The following is an 11375-nucleotide window of genomic DNA, read 5'->3' as shown; positions in this document are numbered from 1 at the left end:
ACCAAAGACACTAAACCTTCAGTAATAGCTATAGTAAGTGAAGAGTAATACAGAATGATAAAATTATAATTCCATGCTTTTTCTTTTCCTTCTTTCTCACTCCTCCTAGAAACTGTTTGTTAGAACTGCATGCTTTCCATACTTCTAGCCATCTTTTCTTGTCTTTCTTATAATCCCTTGACTGCTAAAGTAATTGTTGAACTTCACAGAACTCAAGAGAGCATGTGGAAGTTGCTTTTCATCGTGAAGAAAAGGATGAAAAAATTTAATTTTGACCTAAGACCATTTCAGCACTAACTAGTATTGGCTTTTATTTGGGGATTCAGTTTGAATTAGATAAAATTACATAAAACCTCTTTCTTAACTGCATCCTGTCAAATTTTGCACATGTGCCCATTTGAGGGAAAAGAGGAGACACGTGGGGGAGGTCGGGGGTGGTGGATGCCATTAGTTATAAAAGAAGGAAAAAAGGCCAGAATTAGAACTGTTAATTTGTGCTTTCCCTTGGTAGACAATGCTATCTGTATAACCAAGACAGCACAAAATATAGCACTCTAATATGGTTAATATGTCCAAAGCTACTGTTGTTGATGACTAGACATGAGAATGCAAGCACTTTACAGTATCTTCTTTATATGTACTTTCTGAAATTAGTAAATGCAGCCAGATTCAGTAGTTAGGTACTGGGAGACTGATGAGAACTAGCTGAAGTTTCCATGTGGGCTGTGGTGACCCCAGACTGCTACGAGGCAGGAGCTAACCCACCTAGTTTTGAATAGTTAGCTCTCAGTGCTGCAGAGCTGGAAGTTTGAAAGGCAGCTTGTGTTACGTATGAACAGAGAACATAAAAGAAAACAAAAAAAACCAACTCACCTTGAGAAAATGGCCGCCGTGACATGGCATACTAGGGTCCCAGAAATGGCACTAAGTTGCTGCTATAAAAAAAACCCCAACCCTAATTACAAGAATAGTTTAGTTTCCAAGGAAAATAATTATATCAAGCTATGGAACAGGGCTGATGGTAAGACATGAGAGATTTGACATTTACCAGTTGGGACAAATGAGGCTTTGTTCCTTCCTAAGAGCACAGTCAAGATGCATGGTCACTCTTATTTGAGGAGGACCAGCCTGTTCTTAGCATCAGATAACTCGTGCCCTGAATAGAGCATACCTGGCTGGCAGAGGGCTAGAGGGCACAGCCCAAAGACATATTACAATACCACTGTGGCCAGACTTACATTGATGCTGCATCATCTAAATCTGTGCAATACGGGATCCCATACTTCCAAATTTGCTAGACCCTAGAGTGCCGACCAGGACATGAATGCTCGTTCAGCCTTTCAAACTCATTATGCTTTTATATATACCCTGCCACGGCATTTAGTCCACAGAAAGAAAAAGTGATGTCCCTTTTTGTATTTGGTTGGCTGGATGGTTGGGGCAGCCATACAAAGGATCCTCAGCACCAGCTTCCCAAGTGTTTCATGCTCAGAAAGCACAGCAAGATGTTGATAAACTATAATTACCTGGTTGTAGTGCTTTCTCCAGGCCTTCGACAATCTTCTGTTTAGGCTGATCAAGCTGCTGGTGATCAGTTCCAGGAATGAAGTGAATAAATCAACTAGGTACAAATAACCCTTAAGGTTTATCCTGACTTATAACTATGTCTTGCTAATCATCTGGAACTGTGTTGCATACATATGTATGGGGAAGGAGAGATAAAGAACAAAACCGGCTTCTAGAAAGACTTAGGGAAAAATTTGGATGAACAAAATCCCATAAGAGTTGTAACACAAATGTCTGCAATTGCTCTGCTAGCATCATGTGCCTTCTGCTAATACTTTACATGGAGGTATGCAAGTGTGACAAAGTTAAAGAGCAATATGCGGCTACACTCATTAGCTTTTATGCCAGCTTTAGAAGCAAGAAGGCATCTTTTAAAAACCTGAAGCCGTGTCCAGATGAAGAAAACGGAAAGGATAAAACTCTGGTGGATTCAGTATGAAAATAGATGGAAAAAAACTTCAGGGAACTACCATAAACCCCATAAGTTATAATTTTCACAATATCAAGAACAAGAAATCTGTCAAGCCTCTCTGGCAGTCTACTGCTGTCAGGTTTTTAAAAAAAAAACAAAACAAAAAACCCCTAATCATCAAAACCTGATCCCCTCCAAGACAACAAAGCCATTGCAAAGAATCAAAGTGTGTTCCTTGCAGTTGTGATCTCCCTGGAGGAAACACAAAACAGGCTCATGCTAGCAGCATTTTTGTGGGAGAACTCAGGAGCTGTCTGAAACTCAAGCATCTATAAATGTTATTATAATTGCAGAATTTTTGTGGCTGGAAGGGACCTCTGGAGATTGTCCAGTTCACCCCCCTGCTCAGAGCAGGGTCAACTAGAGCAGCTTGCTCAGTGCTGTGTCCAGTTGGGTTTTGAATATCGCCAAGGATGACGAATCCCCCACCTCTCTGGGCAACCCATTCCAGTGCTTGACACTCACAGTAAAAAATTTTTTTCTTGCATTTAAATGCAGTTTCGTGTCCTTCAGTTTGTGTCCATTGCATCTTGTCCTGTCACTGGGCACCACTGAGAAGAGCCTGGCTCCATCTTTACTGCCTCCCATCAGTATTTATACAAACTGATGAGAGCCCCCAGAGCCTTCTCGTTCCAGGTGAAACGGTCCCATCTCTGTCTCTCCTCACGTGCAGAGGTTCCAGTTCCCTAATCAGCTTAATGGCCTTCCGCTGTGCTCCTGGTCCAGTACATCCATGACTTTCTTGTTCCGGCAGAGTCCTGAGCCGGCCACAGCACTCCAGATGTGTCTCACCGGTGCTGAGTGAGCAGAGGGGAATAATCTCTTCTGGCAATGCTCTGAAAGAGCCGGCAAACCCCTTGGTCGTGCACCCCGGGATGCTGTTGGCCTTCTCTACCGCAAGGGTGCATTGCTGGCTCACGTTCAATGTGGTGCCTGCCAGGAGCTCCAGGTCCTTTCCCGCAAAGCTGCTTTCCAGCTGGTTGGCCCCCAGCCTGTACTGGTGCCTGGGATTGTCCTTCACCAGGCGCCCAACTTCGCACTTCTCTGCGTTGGTTCCCATCGGCCGTTTTCTCCAACTTGGTAAGGGCGCTCTGAAGACCAGCACAACCTTCTGAGGCATTGACCACTCCACCCAATTCTGTATCATCTCAAAACTTGCTGAGGTGCACTCTGTCCCACCATCCAGGTCATTAATGGGGATATTAACCGCTACTGGGCCCAGTATCAATCTCTGGGATACACCACCGGTGACTGGTCTCCCACTGGACTTCAAACCACTGATCACAACCCTTTGAGCCCAGCATCTCAGCTAGTTTTTAGTTTTCACTGTCTATCTAGCCTGTACTTCATCAGTTTCTCTATAAGGACGTAATGGGAAACAGTGTCGAAAGACTCATTAAGGTCAAGATGAGCAACAGCCACTGCTCTCCCCTCATCCAGTAAGCCACTAATCTCATTGTAAAAGGCTACCAGGTTGGTCAAGCATGATTTCCTCTTCATAAATCCATACTCACTACTCCAAATCACCTTCTTGTCCTTCATATGTTTGGCAATGGTTTCCAGAATTATTTGTTCCACCACTTTCCCAGGGATTTCGGTGAGGCTGACTGGCTTGTAGTTTTCCAGATCCTCCTTTTTGACCATCTTGCAGATAGAAGTGACATTTGCTTTCTTCCAGACTTCAGGAATCTCCCCTGCCTGCCATGACCTTCCAAAGATAATCGAGAGTGGCCTCGCAATGACATCAGCCAGCTCCCTCAGCATTTGTAGGTGCATCCCATCAGGTCCCATGAGCTTGTGTACGTCCTGTTTGTTGAATGTTCCCTAACCTGATTCTTCTCTAACAAGGCTAAGTCTTCCTTGCTCCAGCCTTCTCATTGGTCTCAGGGGCCCAAGATTCCTGAACACAAACCTTACCATTAAATACCGAGGTGAAGAAACCACAGAAGAGTACATTGGCCTTCTTCGTGTTGTCACCAGCTCCCCTGCCCCATTCATCAGTGGGCCCAGATTATCCCTACTCTTCCTTTTGCTGCTGATATACCTGTAGAAACCTTTCCTGTTGCTCTTCACATTCCTTACCAAATGGAATTTGAGATGGGCTTTGGCTTTTATGACCCCATCTCTGCATGCTTGGGTAGTGTCTCTGTATTCCTCCTGGGTGATCTGACCCTGCTTCCACCTCTTTTGTGTTTATTTTTCATGTTTGAGTTTAAACAGGAGCTCCTTATTTACCCTTGGAGGCATCCTGCTACCTTTGCTCGATTTTCTGTTCATTTGGGATAGACCAATCTTGAGGTTGGAGAAGGCAATCCTTAAAAAAATCAACCGGGTGTCCTGGGTCTCTCTTCTCTACAGGACCATATCCCATGGAAGCCTTTAAGAAATAACTTAATGACATGATTGACATCTGTACAAGATACATGAGCAGATACTATATTAAAGGAATTAACAGACATGGAGAGCTATGATTTCTTTAGGAGCCAGTATTGATTTGGTTGGAAGGAGTTGTGCTTCACAATTGTGTTGAATTGTATTGGAATTCTTTAGGACCACCAACAGCATGCAGATAAGGAGCTGGTTGATATGTCTCCCTTGGGTTTCCAAAGGTATTTGAGAAATCCTTCACTGCGAACTTTTTAAAAGGTACTAAGCAGGCATGTTTAAGAGAGAAAATAAGTCAAAAGATAGGAACAGGGGATAAAAGCAAAGTGTCAGTTCTCTCAACTAGAGAAAGTGCCCAGTGGTGTTTCACAGGGTTCTGTGCTGCTCAGCACATTCATAAACAAAGTGCAAGAGGGTGAGCCATAAGACAGACAAATTTGCCGATGGTGGAGTTATTTAGGACAGTGAACGCAAGGGCCAGCTACAAACTGGCAGAAGGAAATTCAAGGTAAATTGATGTAAAGTGAGGCCAACAGGCAAAATAATCCTTATCACATGAAACAATGGATTCTGAGCTATCAGGCTTGAGATGTTCCTTGATTAGTATTAACTCAATGGTCATTAGCAGGCAAAAAGCAGCAAAGCAAATCTTAGAAGTTACTTAAAAATAGAGAACCTCATCATGACAGCAGAGTATGATGCACCTACATCTTGAGTGCTGTGCAGAGTTCTCACTCCCTCTTGAAAGAGAAGATGGTAAAGTTGACAGAGACATTTGTAGAGTTGATTACGCTTCACGAGCAGGTCTTGGCCATCCAGTATTCTTCTGTCAAGTATAACAGAGAATTTGAAGGGTGCTTGATTTTTCACAGAGGCTGAAGTAGCACTTATTCATGCTAAAGTATCATTAAGCACAAAATATCAAGTTTCTAGCAGTTTAAGCAGCAAGCTGCCTAGATTGGCAAAATAAATACAACACACAAGCATCTAGCAGCTACTAAAAAACTTCGACTCCATTTTTATTACATTATTTTGAAGACCGGAGAAACATTTTTGTGTAAGGCTCGGTGTTAAGGTGAGGCATGCCAATGGCTTTATCCAACATTGTCTTATATGCCCTCAGGCAATCATTTTAAAAGGTAATAGGCTTATTATGACAACTTTTATAAGATATTTCTTGCTATGCAACATGAAAAACCATAAGTTCTGGTTCTATAGCATAATTATTTTGACAGAGAAAACACAGGAAATCTATTCCAGAATTTACCTTGGGTTTTTTTGATTCCAACTGGCATTTTACAGTTCCACTTAAGGGGGACAGAGGAGCAAGAAATAGTTAAGCTTAGATATGCTTTATAAACCATTAATTTCAATGATCAGCGCAAATACCATAAAGACCTACAGAATCATCTCAAATTCACATAGTTGCTCATTTCCAGGATTTCACGGGGCTAAGAACAGATGTGTGTCAGAAATCAGGAAACTGGCTCAATTCCTTTGGGATTTTTTTCCAGAATGGAAGCAAAGGGGAGGAAGGGAAAGAAGAAAAACAGTTTGACTGAAACATCACTCTTTCTCCTGTCTTAAAAAGAAGCAGAATGGCAATATCAGCTACAGCAGTCGGAGCTTTGTAGCTCCAGATAAGGGCTGAGATCTCGACAGATCTATAACTATCAGTTCCGATAAATCGGGGATTGGAGCTCTTTATCTTCGGCATTGCCTACAGCACTTCCTCTCCCAGACACGTTACAACCAGATTAGGAAAGACAGGAGATAAGACATAAGCAGCACAGAGGATAGTTCAATACTGTATGCTTTGAGCACTGGCAGAATATCACAATTACTGCTTTAAGCAATCTTCCTTTACAGTACTTCCAGTATCTTGTCTATTACTGACCCATGCATTACAAAGGGCGAGTAATCCTCCCCATACCCTGATTTATGAGGGTTTTTTTGTATCTATACATCTCCCTTAGTGTTTTCCCAATTTTTTTTTTTAAACTCTCCCTGTACCTCCAAAGCCTGGGAACTTCCTATTCCACACAAGATGCTCTTATAATACTTCAGATACTAAAGTTTACAATATACCAACTAGCAAGTTGCAACTAACACACCTGGTACCATGGTGGTCTTATAAAAGCACAGGTTGTTAATGTATCTTCTTACTCTTAGTAGCCTTAGACCGACAAAGATTCCTTATTTCAATGGGGAGATTGGGTAGTTCACATTTTCCATTTCAGAAACAGCATACTTACTGAAATTAAGTACAGCTAAGAACAAGAAAAAACCCACTGACACTCTACACTTATTTTTCTGCATTCATTGATTTGTGATGCATACTCATTCCTTGGTAAATGAAGAGGAAAAGCTCAAACCTAGCTAGTGTAAAGAACTACTCATATCTGATGTTTTGGAAATGCCAAAAGGTATTATGTACAAAGACTCTTCCAAAAGCAGCCCTTTTTTGTACTTCACTTATTTGAAAACAACTATTTTTCTGCACATCACATTCCCCAATTTCTCCCTGAGCAAGGCAGCACACAACAGATCAACCAGAAACAGTCATATTTGCCACCATCTTGATCCTTGCCTCTATCCCCTCCCACAGTAAAAACCCACAGTTTTGTTAAATCTCTTTATTGATAATCTTCTTATAACAAAGCGTTAGGTTTTTTTTTTTTAAGTATAAAAAACAGCAACAAAGCCTTAAGATCACACAAGGGCTAAATTCACTATGTTTGGAGGAAAGGCGGAGGGAAAGAAAAGTCAACAATAAAAGAAATGGTAAGAGTCTTGAGTTTTCCTAGAGGCTCCCCTTGAGGTCCCTAAGGCTGGGAAGCAGCTGTGCTGCGCTCAGGCGCTCCTCTACATTAGCCTTCCAGCAGCAACTAATAATGCCCTGGAGCCTCTGGCCCACCGGTGACTCGTGGAAAATGGCAGCAGCCAGCGAAGGGCGCAAGTTGTAGGCTACCACAGCATAGAGCACGTACTGCCGCTCACCCAGGTAGGGCTGCTCTCGCATGACAATTTGCCAGAGGGTGATAGCAAACGAGTAGATGTCTGCTTTGGCAGTGACCCTCTCTCCCTTGAGGAGCTCAGGGGCACGGTGTGTGTACGTGCCCCCTTGCTGGCAAACGTGGGGACTCTGGGACAAGCCCTCCTCCAGCTTCTGGGAGCACCCAAAGTCTCCAATCTTGCACACTCCCTGCTCAGTGATGAAGATGTTTGCAGGTTTCAGGTCCAAGTGCACAATGCCCTGTGAGTGAAGAAAGGCTAAGCCGGTCATAATGTCACAAGAATAGCATACAGTCTCTTCCATGCTCAGGGCCTTCCTTCCGCATCCTCCTTCATCATCCTCACCCTGTCTCCACACATCCCCAGTGCCGTAAATTACATGGTGCAGGGTGATGTTGCCCACGTACTCCATAATGATGGTGCCCAGGCTGTTCTGGCTGGCTGGGGCACACGTGCTGGCAGCCACCACACGTACCACATTATTGTGCTGTAGCCAGGCTACGTTCAGCTCAGCCCAAAAGCTCTGCCGTGATGCCAGCCGGTTCTTGCTGCTCTTCTTCACCTGCTTCACAGCCACAGTTGCACCATGGTAGGTGGCTTTGTAGACAGAACCGAAGCCCCCAGAGCCCAGGAGCTGCAGGAGGCAGAGCTGATCCCAGTTAATGGAGCACCAGGCCAGGCGCGGAGGCAAGCGGCGAGTCCTGGCAGAAGGAGTTCCCCCCAAGAAGGTTTTGCTGTCTTTGCCAGGGATAACTAAGGGGCTGCTGCAGGGTCGCAAATCCGCAGATGGGGAAAACTCCAAAGGCAGAAAACAGTTAAGAGGAATGGGTGATGGCATAATAAGATGGAGAAAACAACAGACAGTTACTAAGACAGAAGACTGAAAAGTTTTCCTGAGAAAAAGGACTCTACAGTGGCTTCCAAAGCTTTTTATCCTCTCTTCACCATTCTCCCTCCCTCCCCCAAATGAACTGCATCTGTCACAGCTAGCTGAACCCAATCAGGCTCACCTGGAAACATTCTTCTCCAACCCTGAAGTAAATCTCTAGGAAGTCAAGGTAAATGGATTTAAAGCTAAAAAAAATATTAACTCTCATGTATTTCACATAATTTCTAATCTCAAGAGAAAAAAAAGATGTTCTGCCCCTCTAGCAAAATGCCCCGGCAGTAAGCAAAGCAGTGATTGGCAAATGCATTTCACCATGGCTCCAGGCAAGAATGATCATCATCAGATGCATTGAACAGCTCGAAGTCATCGTCAGAGGGAGCAGCTGAAATGGTGAGTGCTAGCATTTAATGAGCCTATGGCAGGCATAACTGAATATAAAAGTGTGTTCATAGAGATCTGCCACTTAAACGTGACTGGGACAAGGAGAATGGTTTGGCTGCTCAACTCTGCCCATGCAGCACAGCAAGCTTACTAGCAGCACAAAGACAAATGATTGCTCTGTATCATCCATTGGATACAGTACATAGAATTATACATAAAGATTTGGTTGTCTTCCCATCAGACCTCACACAGTTACTACAGGTGTGTATTTTATTTCTAGATCCTCCTTAGTAAACTTATTGCTAAATTTACGGAGCTGTTCTGGCAGAAATCAAACAAACTTAATTTTGTCTTGCTGGTCCTGATGTTTTTTTCAGAGGGGCTTTTGCTCTTTTGACCCTGCTTTCACATATTCGCCATGCTCATACTAACTACCTTAGTGTCTGGTACCTGCTGTACTGCCCTTCCATCAGAGCACCCTTATGGGACCTATGCAGCTACGTGCTTTTGAACATTCCAGTAAGTATCTTTCTGTACATGTTGACAAATATCTTGGAAAGCTATTTCCCGCCTCCTCGCCCCTCAGAACCTTCCTCTGGATGACAGCTTTGCCAATACAGATCCTGCTGCAGGACTTCAAAGATTGGCGGAGCCTGTTTCTCTAGCATTTACCTCTGGGCAGCATGGGCTCTGCAGGCAGTTCCTGCAGAGTTTTCCTGGTGTTTTCTGTTCCTTTTGTTTTGCTTCTTTGGATGAGTAGGATGCAGCACAGATGCACCGAGGGAGGTTTCAGAGGTGCTCAGAGCATGTGCAAGCAGAACTGGACTGTTCTCCACCTTGAGAAGGGTTCTGGTGGTCACCTCAGCAGACAAACCTAATGTCCCAAAGACATCTTCTGACCCTATGCCAACTCTAGGTCAGCTCAGCCAGAGGGTTTCAAAGTCATCACTCTGTAGCGAATCAGCGATGGAGATCTTCCCTGGTAACGAGACTTACGACTATCAGGAGAAATTTGCCATCGCTATTCACAGGGAAGCAAACTTGGACCAGAGATGAATGAGAATGGGGAATTTGGGTTATCACCTGCCAGTGTGAAACAGATAGGCTGGGGAAGAACCAGATAAATAGGTGCTGATATGCATTGTAGGAATTGGTAACAAGTGAGAGTGCAAAGAGTTAGGGATGCCAGAGGGCCTCTCAATGGCCCTGGGTGGGACAGTCCCTGCAGATGGGACTGCCTGACAACAGGAGGCTCCTCTTTCCTTGCCCCTCCCAGAAAGGACTCTAATACTACAAGAGGGCCCTGGACTGGACTCCTCTGGTGCTATCACACCCTGCGAGCTTTCTGTCGTAAAGCAGAAGCCAGCCAGGTAACACCCCGCTGCTGCCCTATCTGGCCTGAGGCACTGCTTCACCATCCGTTATGCAGCGACACTTTGGGGCTGGGGGGAAGACCAAAGGAGCTTTAGTGTAGTTTTAAATATGCAGTGAAGTAAGCGATGGAGACAACGGGTGTTTTACACTCCTTTTCTCAGCGGCAGTGTGATTGTATGCTTCTATGTGAAAAAGTCATCACTTCCAATCTTTGCAGAGAATGTTTTCTAGGCAGGCAAGTTGTAATGGAAATGAAAAACTGCAATAAGTAGATGAAATTATACTGGAAAGAGAAAGGATCTTTTTAATGCTTATTTTCTGAGAGCCATTCGGGCTCTAATTTTGCCATGGACCTCTGTGCCATATAGTATATAAATACAGCAGAGAGACAATCTCTGCTGTAAATTCTCCAAGAACTTCACTTCTTACAACCTGTTTTCACCAGGCGAAGGTGCAGAGAAAGTTCAAAGGGAAAGTTGGTTGAGGAGGAGGAGTAGGTAGAAGGATGCGTGGATGAAGGGTCCGAGTCAAGCTGACAACTATAGGAGCCTATACTGAGATTCTGAATGCTGCAGAACACAGTAGTAAAATCCATGTTCATAAAACAGAGGGTTAGGATTAGGGCTGTTCCCAAATTTCTTTGGTTGAAGTCTTGTCCGGAAGGATATAGCAGACCTTTCATACTATTTTTTTCAAACTCCATGCCCCCTCCCCATTCCTTCCAGTTGTCCCCTTTTCAGTGATTTTCCCGTTATCCTTTTCTGCTAGAAACCTTTCTGTTTTGCCCCTGTCATGGCAGCCATGTTCCGTTGTTCTTGGGGAACACACTGAATTTTTGGACGGGAAGAGAGGCACATTTTGGGATCTAAACAGCCTTAATATAACTTACTGTCTTGGCTCAAACTGACTGCTGAGGTCTGGAGCAGGGGACATCCAGTTCAACGGGAACACAATTAAAGCAGATTTACAAGCAAGCAGGCTTTTATTCTTAATAAATATTATTTTCCTGCAATCCAGTTGATGTCACGGCCCAGTGACTTCCCACGAGACACAACTGCTGTCAGATGCCCTCACCACACTTCACAGCCCCCCATTTAGCCCCAGCATTACCGCAGGCCGGAGGAGGGGGCCGCAGCATGGCCTGGGCAGACATTTTCGGAGGGGAGCAGAGCTGCTGGGGACAAGCTGCACCTTCCCCCCTAGCCACCCTTCCCCAGGGGAACCCACGGCAGCCTCCAACCACCCTGTCCCCATGTCACTGCTGTTTCCACAAGGAAGAAGGAAGCTGTTTGA

At 44.4% G+C, this 11375-nt stretch overlaps 1 protein-coding gene across 1 annotated transcript; it reads right to left on the bottom strand.

Moving 5' to 3' along the window:
• Nucleotides 1–6998: 6998 nt before the first annotated feature.
• MOS (MOS proto-oncogene, serine/threonine kinase) lies at nt 6999–10884 on the bottom strand. Its single transcript, XM_087753056.1, has one exon. It carries the CDS (start codon nt 8274–8276, stop codon nt 7227–7229), a length of 1050 nt encoding a protein of 349 aa, XP_087609182.1. The 5' UTR covers nt 8277–10884; the 3' UTR covers nt 6999–7226.
• Between the last annotated feature and the right edge of the window lie 491 nt (nt 10885–11375).

The sequence above is a fragment of the Nipponia nippon genome, unplaced genomic scaffold (genome assembly GCF_047370975.1).
Source record: "Nipponia nippon isolate SJK-2023a ecotype South Korea unplaced genomic scaffold, ASM4737097v1 scaffold_1, whole genome shotgun sequence".
Classification (NCBI taxonomy): Eukaryota; Metazoa; Chordata; class Aves; order Pelecaniformes; family Threskiornithidae; genus Nipponia; species Nipponia nippon.
This window is presented reverse-complemented; position numbering and strand designations above follow the sequence as displayed.

Excerpts from the sequence above, each read along its gene's own strand:
- MOS (XM_087753056.1), bottom strand. The coding sequence starts at position 8,276 with ATGCCATCACCCATTCCTCTTAACTGTTTTCTGCCTTTGGAGTTTTCC.